Genomic DNA, 21,250 nt, shown 5'->3' with positions numbered 1-21,250 from the left:
CCTTTTCTTTCACAAGGTCAACAGGATCTTTCACTCCCAGGCACTGTGGTCATGGCAAAGGTACGGAAAGCCTCTCTAAAGGAAATGCAACAGCACCCAGCCGATATCTTTGGGAAGTATTTAGGAAGAGCCAGTCCAAGCACAATTTGCAGAAGAATGTTTCATGCTTTATCTTTTGCTGTGTTGTTTAATTGCTTAGTTTGTTTTCCAAATTTTAGTCCATCTCAAGCAAGACAAGGTACTCCATTCTAACAATCTCTCAAATACCATCCCAAAGAAAGTCCATGAGAATTAAAAACCCATTATAATCGGCAAAACCTGGTTCAGAAAGTCAGCAAACAAGACTCCTTTTGCAAATTCTGAAACCTGATCTTCATACCTGTTTTTTCCTGGGAATATCTAGATAAACAGAAAAGACAACTCCCATTATAAGCTCGTTGGCAACTCAGAATATGTCCACTCAAGTCACGCACATGTGAATTTACATTCACAGCAGCTGGCTGAAGTCTGATGATTTCTGATCCCTTGCATGTCTACCACAGAGCACATTTACTTGGTATATGAAGTGTAAAAGAATGAAAATCATCTGGGAAAGGCAAGTGATTCCTGTATCATATTAACCCCAAAAAATTTCCTCCCCACCCCTACAAAACCACAAATGACCTGACATCTTGACTGCTCATTGTAGAATCCAGCTCCATTTTCATTCCTGAAGATAGCTCTCTATTTTCTACAGGGAAAGGTCAGTAATGCTAAGAAATGGAAGTAAAGAATGCCAATCACTTGGCAGCAATCAGGCTAATCTGTGCTGCCCACAGTACAGAAGTCAGCGTAGGCAAAGACAAGTATTTTTCTATTAAAATTGCTATGAAGGACTCTAATGCATAAAGGTATATTCTGCCTTGTAGAACATGGAAATATCTTCCCTCCATCCCCAATGCCATATTCCAGCATCATCAATTCCAAACACCTACTCTTGCATACTATTTGTGGGGTCTGGGCTAGCCAGATGGCTAAACCATTGCAGAGTCAACCCTTAACATAGAACACTGAAGAAGCCAGATTAAGTGAAACGGAAAAAGTCCTCAATGAACAACATATGAGAGACTTTGTAAATATATGGGAAAACCAGAAAGGCAGATGTGGAAGGAGCTGGAAGAAATTGTGAGCATTGAGGAGACCACGGAAAATAAGATTTCTGAGGAGAGGAAGACCAGAACCAATCTCATACTATTATACCAGGAAACACATAATCAGCAAAGCCTCATACAGCTCATATACAATATGGCTCCAGTATGGCTATTGTCAACTATTGTCAATCCAAAAAGCAAGAAGATCCGAGAGGAGAAAGAGCAGAAAGAAGAAAAATCCAAGATTTTTTAAAAAAGCAACAACAGAAACAAGGCACAAAACATGATAAATAAATCGGAATGTAATATGCTTTATAGGACTGAAACCTGCATCACCTCTGAGGAATGACTTTCAGACAAAATTGGGATATTAGCTATGTCATTCTTCCAAAAAGGTTTTTCACCACTGGAGGTCACTGTAAACTGTAGTTGCTCTCTATCAGTCCCTCAAAAGAAAAAAAAAAAAAAATACACTGTACACAAGTTATCTAGGATCCACATTTTGAGGTGAGACAGAACTGAAATATCACTTACAGAGTATTTGAAAAATACCCATAGCTAATTGGTGAGGACTCCTCCTTGCTGAAGACAGACTTATTCTTGTTCCAACTTATTCCAAGCAGAGCAATTGGCAGACACTGAGAGTTTAGACATGTGCCTGCATATACACAGGGACCAGTTTTGCATCTGTTAGCCTGCCTCTCTTACTGGTCTTGCAGACACTCTTCCTGAACACCAGCAAATGAACAACAGATAAGGTGATCGGAGCACAATGGGAGACCTACTATTGCAGCTCATAAAAATCATGAGGTGTTTTTTTTTTTTTTTAGAAAATGAATGTAGGATTATCTGTATTAGGATCTCTAAAAAAAGACAAATGTTTGGCATCAGTTCCTAATAAAAACATAAGCCTGCTAGGTTTGAAGGTTTACATCCTATGTAATCCATAGATCACAGTTCATCTGAAGGCAATTTTCTTCTGTCTCTTCATTGCATTCAGATGACCATTATTGGGAACACTATTTCAAACAATTCCTAGCCCACCCCATTCAATCAGATAGCAATGCATATATACTATATACACGACAAATTTTAAACTGATGCTCAGACAGTAAAGGGATGTTAGTCCAAGTTCTTGTCTCCCATATTGTAGGAGTCCTACTGATATGAATATCAGAAGGAACAGCTGATGTTCACAAAACAGAGATCCTTGGTCGCTTTCAGGGAAAATAAGTATTAAAGCACTGGAAAAGAATAAAGAGAAATGAGCCCGGCTAGTTCCCAATGGCTTTAAAAAAAAAAAAAAAAAAAAAATCCAGCTTCATAAACCAAAGAATTTACATTTCAGGGATACAACTGAAACTCCCATTTGACCACAATTCTGACAATGAATCAGTGGCAGCAGGGCAAGTTCTATCTGAAATGCACATTTTATTTACTGAAATTCCACTTTTTGGTGGGAAGGGGGAAATCATCCTAATGCAGGATCCTTTATTTTCTGCTCAGTGAAACACAGCAGACCAGTTCTTGGCTTGCGTGAACCAGAATAACTCCAAAGGAGTTTGGCCTGGTTTGATCTAAATGGAGAACTTCTGTAAAAGAGAAGCAATCTGGGTCTCTGACAATTTAAAAAGAAATTAAAAAGGGGCCAGCTTTTCTTTGCTCCTCCGATCTATCTTTCACCTTTCCCTTTATTCTTTTACACTTTAACCTATTTCAAGGAATCAGCAACAGAAGGCTTATCACACAATCCATGGTACAGCAAAATCCTAACAAAAACCAAACCCTGCAGAAGCAGCTTGAAAAAAATCCTCTGATGTGATTAAGCAAAGGCTAGCTACAAAGACAAGTTCACTGAAAATAACTTCATTGCTTTGTTGTGTCGTTCTCCTTTTGTTTTTATTTACTCATAGAATATAAGCTCCTTGAAAGAGTAATTGCCTTTTTACTGGATGTATGCTCAGACAACCTCAATGTAAATAAACACATAATACCTAACAACCTTGATTTAACAAAGCATTTCAGCACATGCTTAACTTCAAGCATGTGAATAGACTCACTGTAAATAATGTGTAATCCAAGACCACCTACATGGTGAAGCATCTCTGGCCATATCCTTTAGCATGTCATTTTAGCTCACTGGAAGGTACAAAATCTCAGCTTTCCGCTGGAACAAACAGTACTTGCTTCTTTGTAATTATAATTGGCCAACAGATAGCAGTACTTTAAATGTCTTACGTAGTTCAGAAAGCTATGCTTTAGTTTCATCTAGTTCTTTCTAATACTGAATGACACTTTTTGACTATGGTGGAGTACCACAAAGACCAAAGGAAGCATGCCTTTATAAGCTGAGAAGAAAAAAAAAAAAAAAAAAGGGACAGATATTGAACAATGGATAAAAAGATGCTCCAAAGCAATGTTTGGGTATTTTTTCTATAAAATACTTGTTTGGCATAAACCTCAGTGTTTCATTTTACACTCAAATTAATTCCCATTCCAAATTCATGCTCATAAAACTTGTATATAACACTACAGACACACACTTCTCCTCTTGACCTTCCTTGCATTGATGGGTCCCTATAAATTATTATGGTTTACAAGGTAAAACACAAAATGCAGTTTCTAAAGTCAAATGTAAGTGAAAGATAATGTGGAGGGGTTTTTTTATTTTTAAGAGTCTGATTTTTTCTTTGGTGTCTGCTGAAGACTTCAGAAAACGATTCATAGTTCCAGACACTGCATACATTAAGAGTATGATTCCAGATGCAGGAGATCCTGGGAACTATGGGAGACTTGGCAGATCTGGAAATAGAGCTTAAATCATTATTGCCAACCCATATTCTTTCAATTAAGCATTCCACTGATTTTGGAACCCAGAGATAGCTAAGAAGCCAATTTTCTCTACCACAGTCACATGATGCTGAAATGGAGATGACTGGAGAATTTGTGAGGGGAAAAAAGAAGATCTCCCACATACTTGGCAAATGCTAGCTAATAACATGAAGGCTTTCATACAATGTGTGTCAGAAAATACAATTCCAGATATAAGAAACAGGTGTGATAAGGAAGACACTTCTTTCATTGCAAGGGAGTCACACTGCAGTAGCAGTATGCCTCAGGCCCCGGCCTAGAAGTCAGAAAGTCTGGCTTATAGCCCTGCTCCTGTCACAGATCTGTTGGGTGACCTTGGGGGCTTCTTTCCATCCCTCTGAGCCCCTGCTTCTCCATACAGTTCTGTAACAGCCTGCCTACTTAGACTGTCAGGTCTCTGATGTGACAACTGTCACTCACAGTGTCCATAAATAATCTCTAATGCAGTGAAAGTTTGTATTGCCTGAGGACTAAGGAGCAAATGCTCATCCTGAGCTGGCCTCCTGAAATATCCAACCAAACATGAAATTACTGCTAATGAAGCAGGGGGACCACGTACAGCACAGGCATGAGCCAGGAATAGTGCAAAGAGGCATCACACAAGCTTTCTTGACAAGTCCCACACTAGCCCTCACAAACATCTTGAATCAATCTATTGGCAGTTGGTGGCAGCCAGAAAATATTTCATAGGGATTCTTTAAGAAGATCATTAAATAAAATCTGTTTGACTTGTTAGGAATTCCAACCACGAATTCCTAGCTAAAGATTTTCATGCTTGTTCTCTGGAGTACTTGCCTGATAAATGTAAACAATTTTTAATAAGTGACTTACAGTTGAATTTAAAACTAATATTTGCTGTACAACTTTATTATAAAGATTTGTAATAAAGATTTTATTATGCAGCGTTACGTGTACAAGGTGTTCTCCTTACAGCAAGGAAAGCACTGTAAATACTGTGTTTAACAAACCCAGTAACTAACATGACAGGAGAGGCAGTAGTTGTATGTGGAATCAGGACAATGAAGAGAAAATACCTTCAAAAACCTGGGCAATTTAAGTATTTGGATAAATCCATACTTTTGTGTGTGTGTCTATTTTAACAAACAGTGAGTTATTCTACAACTAAAAATGAAGCACGTACACAATGGAGTTTAAAGATACAGATCTTGGACGTATTGCCGGAAAGCTGCAACAGGGAGACAGATCTGCCTTTTGCAGCTAGAATATTGTCTTGAAAGAAGGACAGCTTAGAGGGTTAGAAGTGAATAAAATAAAAATACCTTTTTATAGAAACATAAGTTAATAGTTTTAGTCAATATGTCTGATTCATTTGTTCTAATCTTCATAACCTTGTTCATTCTTCCATTTTAGTGGTGCTATATGGACTTATGTTTAGACTCTCCAACTCTTTAGATGCCCTCACCAGCAAGCTACATTTCCATACGGTACATTTCTATTCTTATAGAATAGAACAGGTTTCTTACGACACCATAATAAAGCCTGTTAACATATGAGTTGGAAGAAATACATAGCGTAGGTATAAATAAGAGACCTAGGACACCTCTGGGATGGTCTAAAACATGCAGGACCAAGAGGTTTTAGGCAATTTCTCCAGATTTAGAACTACCAAGCGTGTGTCTACCACAAATTTCAGAAAGACAGCAGAAAGTGGTTTGACAAAAGCAACAATTCTCTTGGTGAACAGGTCCTTTAAAATGTAATGATGATATTAAGGGCTGTGGCACTGTCAAAAGTCAACAGAAAATCATCCTGCACCTTGTTTTCTCACTGCCAATAGTTAAGATAAAAGGCTGCAATTTTCTCCTATCGTCTTCAACTACAGTCACTATTTAAGATATGAGGTCAACTAGACAGGTTTATAACTAGATAGGGTCATAGCTGAAATTAAACCTATCTGCCCATGTATCTGCTCCATCACTGTTTAGTCCAGGCATGGAGTTAGGGAAATCTTGTGTACCAGTACGTCTGCTTAGTTAGCCTTGAAGACAGGGAACTATGGAAAAATACTCTCTCTTCTCTTTTTAGTATCAATAAGAAATTCCTTTATGTGTATTGTAACAACATCCTGTGTGCTTTCTTTAGCATAAGGGCATATTATAGAGCCCCATTTTCATTTCTCTCAGGAATTTCATTTGTAAATGTCAATCAAGCACTTAAAAGTACTTGACTACGTAGTACTTAAAAAAAATCCTCCCTTATATACTCTACAACGCATGCCTAACAAACAGCTATGTTTTCAATATAAGCATTAAGGGATTTGTTTAACTCAGGAGTGAAAAATAAACCATTTTCAGCAAACATAGAAGGACCAAACACCAGAAATTACATTGTATTGTCCATATAAGGGGAAAAATGAAGATCTTCAACTCCTCAAAATACTCATTACACGTGAGGTTTCCATTCGAGGTGACAGAAATGTGACCTCTCCTATACAAGGGCCCTTGTTTGGAATCCTCACGCTGCACTCAGCACTGGAAAGTCACTTCTTCTGCACCGTGACTTCTGCTAAACGTGTCCACTAGACATTGCACAAGGGCGCCAGAAGAGAAATGTCACAGGGACAGTGTGGATGTATCTCCCTGCACCTCCGTGTATATTACAAATTGGCTGGGTAGGTAACCTGTAACAAGACACCTTTGAATGATCACGGCCAAAAGAATTCTTTGCTAAGCCATGCATCTAAGGTCAAAGAGGAGTTTTTAAGGCAAGACAAACAAGATTCAACATTTTTTACACTGTAATAAATATCTACGCTTTTGCTATAGCAAAACTGATATGATTTTTGTATGTTTTAACCTTTGGAATATGTGACTTATGATAAACCTCTCACCACAGTATTCATAGGATCTAAATAAAAACCAAGGAGCACGAACTGGGGGAGGAAGGAGTGAATTGCATGTACATGAACACCAGAAAAATAAAGGAAACATCTAGAAGCTGCTACAGATTTTTGACATTTTAGATCCTGGACCAAATGGCGTGCAGAACCTTTGCAAAGTAATCAGCATTCATGAAATGGCTGGGATCCAGTAGGCTGAGGGTTTGGAGGCATGCCTCCCCTCAGATCTTGGCATATAGCTATGTAAAGAGGATACTAGACAGAGAGTCAGCAATTTCATTTTCATATTACAGATGTATCTGTACAGATGCCACTGACTGAGACCATGACCTGAGGAGACTCTTCATCCATCTCTGTACCTGTTTCTCATTTTACTTCTCCCTTATCCAGCTGTTCAGACAATGAATTCTGTAGAGTGGATCCGACCTGTACTGTGCCTCACACAATCTCCGTTAGGGTCTCTGCTTGCTCATAGTAACACATATAATTATTACCAAAGGCCCTTTACAACCCACTGAATAGATACAGGCTTACAAAAAGTACAGTTACCTGTCACTGGCAGTAGTATTCTGCTGTAGTATCACACACAGAAAGAAAATGGATTTACTAAAAGTTACTTGTTATAGCTCTAAATTTTCCTTCTCAATTAATGCTCCTTTGAGGAAGGAGCATCATGACCAAAGGGCAGCACTGTTCCCTTAGGAAGCCAAACTCATATTTTCTCCAAGACCACAGAAAAGTGAGCAAGACCCATAGAGCTCTTTAGATCCCATCCCCCTTCTTTCCTCACTTTGGGAGTTTAAGGAATTACCATTCTCAAATATGAACTCTGATTGAGATCACCAGCCTTTCTGATCACATCAGCCATGTGTCCAAACCTTCACAGGCCTGAGAGCCACAGGACACATATCAGCATGCAGAGGAACAAGGGAGCTCTAGGAACTGTTTACTTGCAGTTGACAACAATACTTCCCTAGAAAGAGAGGGCGAAGGATGACTCTGGAATGGACATGCCATGGGGTCCTGAGATGACAGCAATCTTGGTCTCAGGCTGCTGTTGGCTCATTTCCTCCCAAAGCTAAGGATTCAGATTATCCAGGAGTCCCTGCACGAGCACAGCCCTACTGCCAGTCCCTGGCAAGGACACTTGCCCTGCTCTTGAAATACTTCTGAGTCCACACCACCCTGCTATGTATGAGGACTTATGAGATAGCCTGGGAAACTTGCACTTCATCAGAGACCTTTTAACTCAAAAGAGCAAGTGTAACTTATATGCAGAGCAATCAAAAAACAAATGTCTGACAGATGTTACCATTCTGAATTTCAAAAGTGGGTTCACGACGTGTGCAACAAAACTGGCAAAGAGCTCTGACAGTCACTGACTTACGCAAAATTAGGGAAAAAAAATACTTTAGTGCAGCTAAGGACTAGAAAGCAATCTTTGGTACTCTTAACGGAGGGTATTTTAAAATCTGTTTTTTTCGCAATGCAATGGATATAGTTCTCTTGCTAACAAATACCATTTAATACACTGGCCTAAGGTCTTAAAAACTGGAAAATAAATTGACAGTAACAAAACAGTAGAAGTGCAATAAAAATAGGACAGTGAAATGAAATTAACTTCTTTTTCCTTACAAACAATTCACCCAAGAAAAAATGCAAAATCTTAGTGAGCTAGGCATAAACAAAAAAGTGGATCTTTTTTCAAGCTCATCTGTGAGTGCAGGAACAGCTTCAGACTGCATCAGAGACAAAATGCAAACCACCACCACAGACTTGATTTTTTTTATTTGCCAGTGAATCTACAGAAACAACTTTATAGAAAGAACAGAGTGCTAGTATGTTTTCATAAGTCTATTAATTATCTTCTCTTTACCACTCGTTTGACCGTCTTGCATGAAATGCACAATTCTACACTGTTGGTGGTTTCAGTAATTGAATGTGACTGAACTTTAGATTCAACAGAGTTGCATATCAGGGACAACATTCTCCTTGACAGAATGGTACTGAACCATTCTACTGGTTGAAGCTACTTCTTCATCTTCTATCAAGTTGGCTAAAGAATGGACTTAAAGATCATTACTTAAAGTGAACATTTAAAAAAAAATTATCATTCAGTAACTGACACTACCAAATTGATTAACAACATGAATAAAGACATTTCTAACATGCTTTTACTTCCTGAGTGTCCCCTCAGTTTTTCCTTTCTTTCTATTTATCCATGCATATATGTCATAGAAGCAGAATCAGTATAAATGGAAACAGCATCAAAAACCTTAATAAAATCTGGCTGGTTTGCTTTTACTGAGAAAAATATTAGTACAGATTTCTGAAAGAACAATTTTCTGATAGATTAGAGGACATTCATATGAGCTTCTTAGGTCATCATGGAAGAGCATACAAAGAATTCTACAATTTTTTTTTTTTTGCTTTCTTTTATTTCTTTATGAATCTTACTAATCTTGAGTGCTGATATGTGTAGTAATAATTAAATTATTCTCCTTATCACTGTCCTGTGAGCTCCTTACACAATGTGTGAAAAATTCTGTTATATATTGACACACTAGGTCGTAGCTCTTTTGGCTAATAGTACTAGAAGAATATGCAAGTGTGAGCTTGCAGACTTTTCAGATCTCAAACCTTTGACATGAAATCAGTTTTGAGATTCTGCAGGTGGATCTCTTCAGATCTTTCAGAAAGAAAAAAAAATTCATTCGCAGCAAACTAATTAAAATCCTAAGCATTCCAGCAATCTACATCCTTGGAGCTACTTTAGAACAAGTGTCTTCCTTTTTGCCTTTCTAAGCTCATATATTTCTTTTGTTTAAGCAATGTTTCCTGTTAAGAATTGTTCTAAAAGCTCTTGAGTTCAAACATGACGGGTCATGCACTGTATTACTTTCTGGGAAATCAGAGCAAACGTACATACTATCTTTGACTCCAACATCTAGTGATGTAATAACTAGTGATGCTAGTTCTTTGGGGAGATACTGCTACGTTCACTTGACAACAACAGGAAAATAACGGGCATGAGCCTTACTGGGGATCTCCGAGTCCCACAACAAGACGGGCTGGCAACCTTGCTCCCACCGTGGCCAAAGAGGGTAAGTAACCTTGAGGCAATCCCTTGTACTGCACCCAGTAGAGGTCACTAGAGGATGCATCATGTTTTAATGGCAAGACAAAGCACTCCGACAGCAAGGGGAGAGATGCATCTTCCTAAAAAGCACATCAACTGTCTAGGATTTACTGCCAGATAGACTCATAAAAGAGAGGAATATGTGCCGCTCCATGAAAAAACAGATAGGTTTAACTGGCTACATCTGAACACAAGCAGCATTCATCCAATTAAACAATATCAATACTGATCAGTGAAATATATCTAACTTATTAAAAGTATATCTACTACCTGTGCATTTCCAGATGCAGGGATCTCTTTCTTTCTTCCACAGCTTAACACAGTCCACAAGGTGTGCCAGAGATCCGAAGCCAAAAGGCAGAAACTACCTGCAATCCAGGCAGCATTTCTTTGCAGGGGTAGATCCATAACCTTTATTTTAATCAACTGATTAACTTGGTTCTCCTGTTCTAGCAGATGCAATTTGGCAGGTACCCTCAAAACCCTCCCCAGCTCTGTAAGTACCACCTAGCTAGACAAGGCTTGGACACAGAGCAGGATCCGATCTCACACTTCAACACATTCCCTGAACCTATAAGGAAAAGAAGTGATGGCCTACTGACAAGCGTGAAACAGGTGCATGGATCTACACATGAGATATGTATTGCATGGACTTGACAGGCAATTACTCTGACATTCCAGAACTACTCAAACGAAAGCAAACTGTTAGCGCAATCCCTTTGCGGTTAGCAGTTCAGGCCACTGGTCATCTTTTTTCCCTTTTAATAGGCAAGAAATGGAAAAAAAAATACCCAAAGAGCAAAATTCAAGACAATCACTTAAAATGTGTCATGGTGCACGTGCACAAGAAGGTCAGTTTGACATGCCACGGCTTTACTGTCTGCAGTCCCTTCTGTTCCTGTGCTTGTAAAGTCTATCTACGTTGCTCCCATATCCAAACCATCACCTTGCAGAAAGCAGGTCCTAGCTGTCTCCCCATCTCATATCCAGCATCTGCTCACCTGCCAACCATCAAGTCCTTGATCCAAAGGATGGAGGTGCCCGATCATTTCAGCCACAAGGATGTGAGAGTTTCAGTATCATCAAGGTATCTTCTTTCCCCTAAAACTTCCAGAAACAGACTGCTTCTGCTGAATTTTCCCAAGCAATTCAACATGATACAAATTCTGCATAGAAAATTTTGGCTTGGGCAGCCAAAACCTGGGAAATTTTTTAACAAATGAAAACAGGATCTTAAAATTTGAAATGGTAAGCAACTTTAATAAAAAAATCCTGCTACCAGCTCCATTATAAGCCCAGGGAAGCTGTTTTACTTCTAGAGATAGAAAACTAAAAATCTGAAAAACAAAGCATGTCAAGATTTATTGTCTTATATATAAGGATATATATAAGGATTGTGAAGAACCATTACATAAGGTCTTAGGTCTATATATAAGGAAGGAATCCTTATATATAAGGATTATACATCTTATGTGCAACAGGTGCCCATAATTACAGAGCACTAACAGCCATTGTGGAAGATGAAGCAGTAAGAAGAAACAGTGCCATTTCTTCTCTGCTTGTGTATTTATCTGATCAAAAGGTGAATAAGCAAAGAATTTACAACACTCCCTCTGGCTATGGAGAAATATGAGTACCGGAAATCTCAAGTACTAAAAATTCACAAATCAAACTACAAAAATCATGACATCATTTGAAAAATTCAAGAGATTAAAAAGTTATAATGACTGTTGTCCCTTCCTTAGTCAACTTCTGGCTTCTGAGACTTCAGAGCACTCTCAAGTCACATTTTGAATTATTATGTAGTTGTTATGTTGCAGGGGGTGGGTTTAGTTGTGGTTTTTTTCCAGTCGGGACACCTTGATACTCCTCTCTTTCTTTGTGAGAAAGACAGACATATATTCTCACGAGCATGGGAAGTGGGAACACTAAGTAAAACAAAGCTGCCTGAAATCATGGAATCTCACACATTGCCACATGACAACAGAATGCCATGAACTTGGGACCTGAAGAGTACACCACAGAAAGGATATTCTGTAAAGCCGCACCAGGCTGAGGTTGGCAACACGGTGCCTCATAGCATTTCAAGCAAACTGAAAAGGAGGTTGTTAAAAAAAACTGGGCCCAAACTTGGCTGAAGTCCACTTACACTTTTCTGGCCATATCAAGCCAAGCTTTAGACATGGTGCTCTGATTTCAAGGCTGAAGAAAGCCTTGACAGTTTTGTTCTCTTCTTCATTAGTTAAGAAGTCTCACTGCAAATGCACAGAATCCCTTGCAGGATTTTGTTAAAGAGTCATTCTTGATTAAAATTGTAAAACAAGAAATAGGTTTCTGTCAAAATATTTAGATCAATATCTTGAACAGTGTTTGGGGGCAGAGGAAAGTTATTTTGGGTAAATTATGCAACAGTGATCATTTTTTTCCCCTGTTCAAAATACTGCCATGACTCTGGCCTCCCCTGGAAAATGGAACTTGCAAAGGTATTGCTACCACCACAGTCATTTCCAACACAGAGGCTGCAGAGAAAGTAACTGCTAGAGAAATTGTGGTGGTGGTCGAGGGGGAGAAAGAAGGCTCAAAGGAGACAAGGCTGATCACCTTCTGACTAGAGACAAGGAATTAGAAGACAATTAGCCACTCCCAGGCCTAGCTTAACTGAACACCAAATACTCAGTATATCCAGTAGTTCCTGCTGGGCTAAATATTTAAAAGTTAGTCCTTAAACTGTTTTCAGAATATCATCAAAGGGATACTTTCGCATGGAAAATTGTATTGCCAACTCAAGAAACAAAATACCAATGAGAAGTATTTTTTCCACCTTTGTAAAAGGAAAAAAAAAAAAAAAAAAAGAAAAGAAAACAAACACCTGTCCTGAACTGAAAGTATTCCAAATGTCTCCAGAACTTCAAAATGAACTGGCATAGCAACTATCTATTCAAATAAAACTAGCTAGTGGGAGGTTTAATCCTTATTAAATTACTGTTTCCTTAAAAGAGCAGGACTAAGAAGCCCTTAAATATGGCAGCAAGGAAAGAGCAGCTCTGCTTCTTGCCACTTCTGTTGTTTCAAGCAGGACAGCAAGGGCAGTAGAGCTACTACAGGTTATGGCTCATACAACAGTAAGTTGCAAATGACAAAGTCACATTTTTTTAGCAAATGTTAGGATTCGCATTTACTTTTACTAATAATGGGATAAATTCTATCCTGGTACATAAGACTGTGGTTTAACTAATTTAATACATCTCAGCTTATGAACTGAACTGCAGTAAATGACTAGAGTACAACTCTGCAAATGTAAGGTAAAATCATAGTAAAAGAAACATTTAAATCAATGAGTTTTACCAATGCCTTTTCTTTCCATTTTGCAGCAGACTAAGTGTGCAAACAATCAGTCGCCACCCCTCAGTGGACAGCAAGTAATGCGTTACCCACAATAGTTCAACTGTATCTGAGTTCTAGCTAGAGGTCCTTCACAATGCTTACACCTCCAAGGAAACCTTGCTCATGTACATGCACAGGGAGCACCTCTACTGTCACAGCATATTGCCCAAATGAATGTGCTGGCACCACATAGCAAATAAGTAAAAGAGATGTATGGTAAGCCAAGGTAATGGCTAAGCCTTGTAGATGCAAAATGGTAAGATCCAGAAACCCTACAGTTACACTACCGACTAGTAATAGCTTCAACCACAGGAACTGCAGTTGTAGCTGTAGCTCTCTAGGTTGCAAGAACTTTAAGAGCAGTGGCATTATGCTTGTGGAGATACCCTGAATTTCAAATCTCTTTTCCTGGGTGGTCTGCCAGAGTTCAGAAAGCTTTGAAGCTTCGCTTAGGACTAGATTTAGCTTTTGTTGAATGTTTATTTAATATTGCTCTCCTGAAAAAGTGGTCATGTAATTATTATCCAACATGGGTGGGTTACTTTTGTTATTAACTTGGTAAATAGGAGCCCAGGAGCTTCTATAGTTCTGAACATTACTAATAGAAAAGAATCAAGCTGCACGCATCTGAATCGTAGAGCCAGGGTTTAAAAACAAGTCACGGACCCTGAAGAAGATCATTTTACAGCATTTAAAACTGAACAGTCATTAGGGAGAGGGAGTTTGTGTCCTAATTTCAGATAGTGATTCAAAATCGAACAATTGGAATTGCATTCTCACACCCATCATTAACCAAGTAAGAGCCAGAAGGAAGAGACTGCAGGTTTGCTGACCAACAGCGTGCAGCTTTGGCTGGGCCATCAGAAGCAGTCTAGGTGTGGAACGTGGAGCTCATCGGGAGCAAATGCAGCTGGCTAAATTGTGTGGTAGTTTCACAATCAATTTACTTTTGCATAAGCCGGTGCTGTTGTCAAAAGAGGTGGTTTCACCTTCTCATACCTGCTTATTCCTACCCTGTGCGACCCTCTCCCTTGGACCAGCACAACCCCTTGGTGTGGCAATGGGTTAAGGACAGATCTGGATTTTTATTCTTTTTTTAATCTGGTTCTCACACATGAAAACTATTCCTATAGAACAAAATGTCTTTCACTTGTTAGTGTATAACCTGAAGCAAAACTTTGTGTTCATTCCTGAGGACAGAACTTAGCCAAGATACAAAGACACGTGCTGCCAACTGTACAAATGGGGGGCAAGAGGACATTCTGAACAAAACACATGTAAAGCAGGTAAAGAGCAGTTTTGTCATGAGTTATTCTTAGTCATTCTCTCCAAGAGCAAAATGGTCGTGGTAGAGAGCAAAGAGTGCCATCTAGAGGACAGCAACACCACAGCTTCTTGACAGCACCAAGACGTCCATTACAGGGTAAAGTCATTATTCATAATTGATGGTCAACAATTGCTGGGTTTGCTTTCCATAGTTGTATTTTAATGGCTCTGAAAGTCTTTTTTTTTTTTAATTAGGTTTTTGTCTTTACAAGAATATACTGTATGGAAAGATGAAAATTGTGTTTTCTTATTTTATAAAAAATATCTAGAAAAATAGTTGTTTTGAGGAAGGGGATCAATTTCTTCTTTAATCATAATCAGTTTCAGACAGCATTATTTCTTTCAGCAAGCACACACTTTGACCACTCTCTTCTAGATAGTCTCTTGAGCTGTAACCCACTCCCACTGAAGTGAATGGATGTTTTGTCACTGCTTTCAAAGTGAGCAGGACTTCACCCACAGAAATTACATACATATGCCCACAATATACATATGCAAATGCATACACCTGAGCAACGTTTACTGTATTTTCTGCCAGCACAATCTTCTTTCTTTCCTTTCCTGATCAGTACAATAAAACCGCTCGTCAGGCAAGCAGACCAAGCAAAGACCTTCCAAATGAAGGTCTTGGTTTTCCTTTCATCAACATTAACAGCACAGTTAGGGCCCAATTCTGTATCCCATCGAGAAATTCCTAAAAAATTTGTGTAACAGTTAAGTTTTAAAAGCTTAGGAAAAATATAACTGATGTTTATGTATCTGGAAACCTCACTCCAGTGAGGTATATTACCAGAGTTCAGCTGGACTGCCTTTCACCTTTGAAGTCTTGTCCCCAGGAGACTGGTGAGCTAAAATGGGAATACAGAGCTATTTCTCCAGCTTGCAACTAGCCACCAGCTGTTCATCTTCTAAATGTACTCCTTTCTCCCATACTGCACCTCCAAACCCTCCCTGACTTTTCTTAGAGTGCTCTTAACAAAGAGCCAGTTCCAACCATTAGACTGAAGAAGCAAACATCAAGGCACTGAGTTAGAGACTTTGCAGCAAAAAGTGGGGAAAAATCCCACCACCTCAGCTACTATCTGTGATTCATCATTAAACTAAGATACATTAACACAGGCAAAGGAGCTCTCATAGCCCTTTTCCTGACCATAAAGAGACAAAACTCAGAGGAAGAGCTACATGGCAGCAACAGCAGTTTTTACTCTCTCACCTGTGCAACTTGTGATTTTCACACTGGAAGAACACTATCTTAAAAGAGACAATAACATCCTCCAAATCCCGATCACCCAGATTTATTTTTCTTTAATTCTCATTTTCACTGTAGCACTAAATGAAACTCTCTAAAATAAACACATCCTACTTACATGAGACATGCTTTGTTTGTTTTAATGTACAGATCATTTGCTTTCTCTACAAAGTAAAAATTGCAGTAGCTTCCTGAAGTCTAGAATAATTTTCTACAAAAGAGACCCAGTAGATTAAGAAATATCAAAAATTCAACTTCACGAGTTGTGAATACAAATGAAAACATCATGAAATTTACTTTACACCAATGCTCCAGGGTATCAATCTGAAAACAAAAATATTCAGAATACTTGAAAAACTGCTCTACCATATCAGCACAATCAGTACACAAACAGCCACAGCACAAATTTTTCAAGTCTTTTCACAAACTGGTGTGTAAAATTAATTTCTCATTGCCCTATTGCAAGCAGATTTCCTCAGTTCTTGTCTAAATGACATGTCAATAAAAATACTGGCTCCTCTAGACTCTCCCATAGAAAAAGCATTATACAAGGAAACGTATTCTTATTTCTAAACGCATTTTGGCTGATCACAGAGTCATTTTCCTGCCAGAGACCCCATACTATGATGCCCAGCACCATTCTTACTGGAGACAGGTGCAGCACAGAGCTACACCGGACAACACTCAGCCCTGCAAGCATAGCATGCAGCATGTAACCATGCCCTGCTCCCCAGTTAATGGGGAGCAAAGAAGAAAGCTGCCTTAGTTCCTTTGTGAAATCTGCTCTTTCCATGGGATTCATTCAGTCCCGACTAACTCCAGAACTGTTAGATAGGACAAATGCTTTCAAAACATGAATCCAACAAAATCCATGTTTACCTTCTGATTTTGAAGAGCTGCAGAATCACACAACTTCTTTACAACTTCTGAATGTAAGTCCAGCTGTAAATAAACCCCAGAATAAAAACACATGTGCTCACTTCTATGAATCCAAAGTATTAAAAGATGCTGACCAGTCTCTCACAGCTGCAATACATTTTCACAGGTGATAATGAAAAATTCAACTCTACTGGGAAACACACATAGTAAACTCTCTAACTAGCTGAAAGAAGAAAGGACAGTGCTTTGGGAAGGCAAAATTAATTATGCAGTTAGTTAGTTACCTTTTCATCTTCTGTTCCAGGATCGAATTCACTGAATTTTTCTTCCTGAAAGCTTCTAGTCCTCTCCATTTTTTCCATGCTCTGAAAAAACGCTGTTTTTTCCAGTCTGTTGCTGTTGTATCGTGCATTGATCTCTTCCAGCCTGTTAATCTTAAGTAGCTTCATACTATGCCCAGTTAATTTACTGTCTGTTTTCCTCTCCACCTTAGATTCGTAAACCAGTGAACACTTGTAACTTCTGATTTCTCCTCCTTCTTGGCTGTACAAGAGAAAGACAAATAAGAGGCATCAGTGTTATTCATGCATTTTAGCTTAGAAAACTGCCATTGTTGCAATACTTTATATTTCAACTCTCTCTCCTTATACTCTCTGAATCAATACACAAATACAGAGTTAACAGCACTAGCTGTTCACAGATACCATTCTACCTGCTCATCTACATTCAACACCAGATAATTCAAGCCGGCTACAAGACCAATGTAATTTAATTTGTTCATAGAAACTGTTTACCAAATCAATACATATTGCTGTTGCTTGCAGACCTTGCTTAAGGATCATGCCCCACTTTTTAACCACTTCAGTGGTTCCCTGTTGCTCAATGTGTTCTCCGTTGCAGTTCCAGCAAGTTGACATGCGAGGACCCTGTTATTAAGTCCATTAAGATTTTAAATATTAAACAAAGTGGTTTAGGCCTGAACACAGTCCTTCCCTCTCTTCCCACTACCTTATACCACGAAAATAGGTAATTGCCAAAATGGTGGTGATTTTGGGCCCTCTGTTGAAGGCTGCAGAAGAGCACAGTCCTCAGCTGGGTTCCTTCCCACTGTAGGCCCTCACTATGTGCCTAGTACTTATATGATGTAGGATCATTGAGGCTTGCCTAATGGTAAGATTGGCTGGAAAGTTATTGCAAGTCAAGCTGTTAGTTTTGATTAATTCTCTGTAGAAGGGCTTTTATTCCACAGTAAGGTGGTGGGTTCCTCCCCCCAAGTAATCACTTGGTTACACTTGGAAAATACATCCTTTTGCACAACTAATTTTATAAGAGTAAGAGAAACTACTCTAAAATTTCACTAGCAACTCTGTGTAGACTCAGGAAATAGAGGAAAAAAATGTTTTAATTGTTATTATTGCAACCCTTCCTTCACTGTACTGGCAACCCAGCTACAAAAGCATGGCGCTAATGCTTTAGCTCCAGAACGCTGATCTGGTCAATCTCATTACACAGCTCATGGTTTTCACTTTTAACTTGCATAAATACCATAAACTATATGGCATAATTACAAATGTATATACAACCTTACAGTCATTAGCAGCACAGAGAAACAGCTTTCAGTGTACAACCAGAGACCCAATTAAATCAGTTATCTTTACCCGAACACCTTCCAACAGAAAATGTTCCTGTGTTTTGACCCCACATCTGTGCATACGCAACAGGTTAGATGTATACCTACATCAGCTAACTGCACTGCCCCTAGTTAGCCCTCCAAACTCTTCCCAGATGCAAAAGATGCCACGTGCTATCACATGTGACACACGGAGTGGCTTGCTAGTGGTGACATTTATAGATGATGGACAGCAAAGGACAGCGCAAGCTTGCAGCTTGCAAATGAGCCTTCCAAAGAGATCCCTGCTACCGCATTATTGCAGCCCTAGAGCACGCTGTTAATATGTGAGATGCAGGGACACCAGCATGGGACTGTAAGACATTCATCATCTAAAGAAGTCATACACCCGGTATGTAAAAACGCCAGGTCTGCTGCTTCTAGCCTCAATCACCAGCTTTCATGGCTCTGGCATCCCCTTCCACCCCCTTCAGGTGAAAGGACACTTTACAAGATTTTCTTCCCCTGTTTCTCAAGAGCAGGTTCTTGCGTTTTCCTAAACGCACTGACAATTGCAGGTGACATACCACAAGGGCTCAGTCTAACCTTCGAGCCATTATTCTACAGATCCTTTGATCTACTCCACACCAAGGGGTGATGCAACATACTCCAAAGCTGTCAGAAAAAACAGGTGATGTTTCCAGACGCCTTCCTGCTGCCTCCATGTCTCCAGCCACTCAAATCTCAGAGTGTTTTAGAGTGACCTGGCTGTGAAGACTACTTCTGGCCTGATGGCCTGACATGACTGCAACCAAGGAAAGTTGATTCAGGCTCTCCATAGCTCTTCAAAGAGCACATCATCCTCTAGGTTATGATCACCAAATGCGGCCATCCATCTAATGAGAATGACATGTCCTACTGAAAGGACACCTTGTTCCTTCAAGCTGACCAATGCGTCAGTTATCTGGGAAAATATTAGTGGGATGGCAAACCCGAAAGTATTACTGGGCTCTGCTACCAACCAGAGACTAGGATTGAGTCCAAATGTGATTGCCCTTTCCCCCATTATTACCTTAATATATCCCTGAAACAGTACGATAAACAACGGAAAGTTTCTGAGGTGCACACAGAGCAATTTGTTTGCAAGTGCCTCCTCCACAGTCCCAGAGAAGCAATCCCACCCTGGTCATGTGCCACTGAGCAATGGGAGGCTATGGCCTTCCACCTTATTAAAAGGAAAAAGAAAAAAAAAATGTTCAAATGGGTGTTCAGCTCCGTTTCCCCCAAAGAAGGGTGAAAACCTTCCCCCCATCATTTACATTCCCCAACTTTGGCCTGGAAGATGCTTTCTTCTGGGTCGTCTTCAGCAAGCCAATCTCTCACTTTAAGCAAAATAGCTTGCTTCATGAACCAAATCTTCACTTACATGCTCAGAAACCACACACACGTCATAAAACCACAGAAACTTGCCTAGCTGTATGTACAGGGGGTATATACCTACAGTCCTACTGCTTGTTCTGTCCAATAGCAGAAAATAAATAAATTTGCACAATATAAACAATAAAGTAACAAAATTTGCACAATAAAAATATAAACAGTGCAGTAAATGTTTATAAAACTGGTTAGAAATAGAAATGGGCAGGCAAATAGGTATCAGCCAAAAAGAAGAACCCACAAACAACCCCTTTTTCTTTCACCACCTGTTCTTAGATTGTAACCTCTTCAGCCAGAACTAGGCATACACGGCAGGCCGTAAAGCACTTCGCTCGAAACTCAGTCCTTTGGCCTCCATCTTCAGTTCAAATAAAAACTTTATTTCTGACCCATTGGCCATTTGCAAACCAGCCATTTTCAAAATTCAAGCCTGGGGACAGGTACCGTTAGCCAGTAGCCTGACTTGTTTACCACCTAATACATCTTGACATTAGACTGACCTGAATTTTACAAGCTGGGAACGATTATGTAACGGTACATAATTAAACCTAAATATATAATTTAAGAAAGAAAACAAGATGTAATGTGGAAAGAATTACCAGTGGGTCAAGTTCAGGTGGTAAATTAGGATGTGAATGGTACTGCTTACTATGCTTTTCTTTCAAATACAACCTGCCCTAAGTTCTGCATAATAGAAGAGATGTATTTTCTTTATTAAAAAAAAATAATAATTTCTTGGTAGCTCTTCAACGGAGAATGAAGTTTTCACATATTTCAACGAACAACCAGGTGGACCCCCAAATACACAGACCTTGACAATACTGATCAACGTGACCCCAAAGTAGCTCCACAGCACTTCAGGCCATTTTAACGGGGCCAGCGTGGCCTTGCTCTTCTCCCACTCCTTCCCCACGCTTGGCTGCACAACCCCACCGAGGCAGCATGCTGGCTGGAAACCTGCACACCACCAAGCCAGCAATAGCAACCCGAAGCTGCCCTGGAATCGCGGCCTGAGAGACCACAGAGATACTGCGCATCCCAAGTAGATTTTTCAACATCTTATGTCAAGGTAGAAAAACAGTAGCACGGGTTACAGACACAACTAAGGGCGGACTGCCCTCTGCCTGTGAGCAATTTCCCCGCAATGCCCTGAGAGTGCAGGGGCAGAGGGCGCGCCCCCCTCAGGACGCCATGTTGGCACCTGCCGATAGGGGCTTTTCCGCCCCTGCCGGAAGCCTCCGCGGCGCGGGGGGCGCTGAGGGCTCGGTGGGGACGTTGTCCGCTTCCTCCCCTCGAGGGCAGCGAGGCTCCCTGCGCGGCGGGAAAACGGCGTCTCCCTCTTCCCGCTGCTAGGGGCGGGGAGCGGGAC

At 39.9% G+C, this 21,250-nt stretch overlaps 1 protein-coding gene across 1 annotated transcript in view; it reads right to left on the bottom strand.

Annotated features, from left to right (window-relative positions):
- MYLK4 (myosin light chain kinase family member 4) overlaps positions 1–19,172 on the bottom strand; it is a 68,984-nt gene extending 49,812 nt beyond the window's left edge. The window contains exons 1-3 of the mRNA XM_050890891.1: positions 19,054–19,172; positions 17,123–17,381; positions 16,839–16,901 (exon numbers count right to left, since the gene is read on the bottom strand). Of these exons, the coding sequence (XP_050746848.1) occupies positions 16,839–16,901; positions 17,123–17,381; positions 19,054–19,172 (441 nt within the window). The remainder of the gene's footprint in view (positions 1–16,838; positions 16,902–17,122; positions 17,382–19,053) is intronic.
- Between the last annotated feature and the right edge of the window lie 2,078 nt (positions 19,173–21,250).

Source organism: Gymnogyps californianus, chromosome 2 (genome assembly GCF_018139145.2).
Source record: "Gymnogyps californianus isolate 813 chromosome 2, ASM1813914v2, whole genome shotgun sequence".
NCBI classification, from domain to species: domain Eukaryota; kingdom Metazoa; phylum Chordata; class Aves; order Accipitriformes; family Cathartidae; genus Gymnogyps; species Gymnogyps californianus.
Note: the sequence above shows the minus strand (reverse complement) of the source record. Positions and strands in the feature narration are given on the sequence as shown.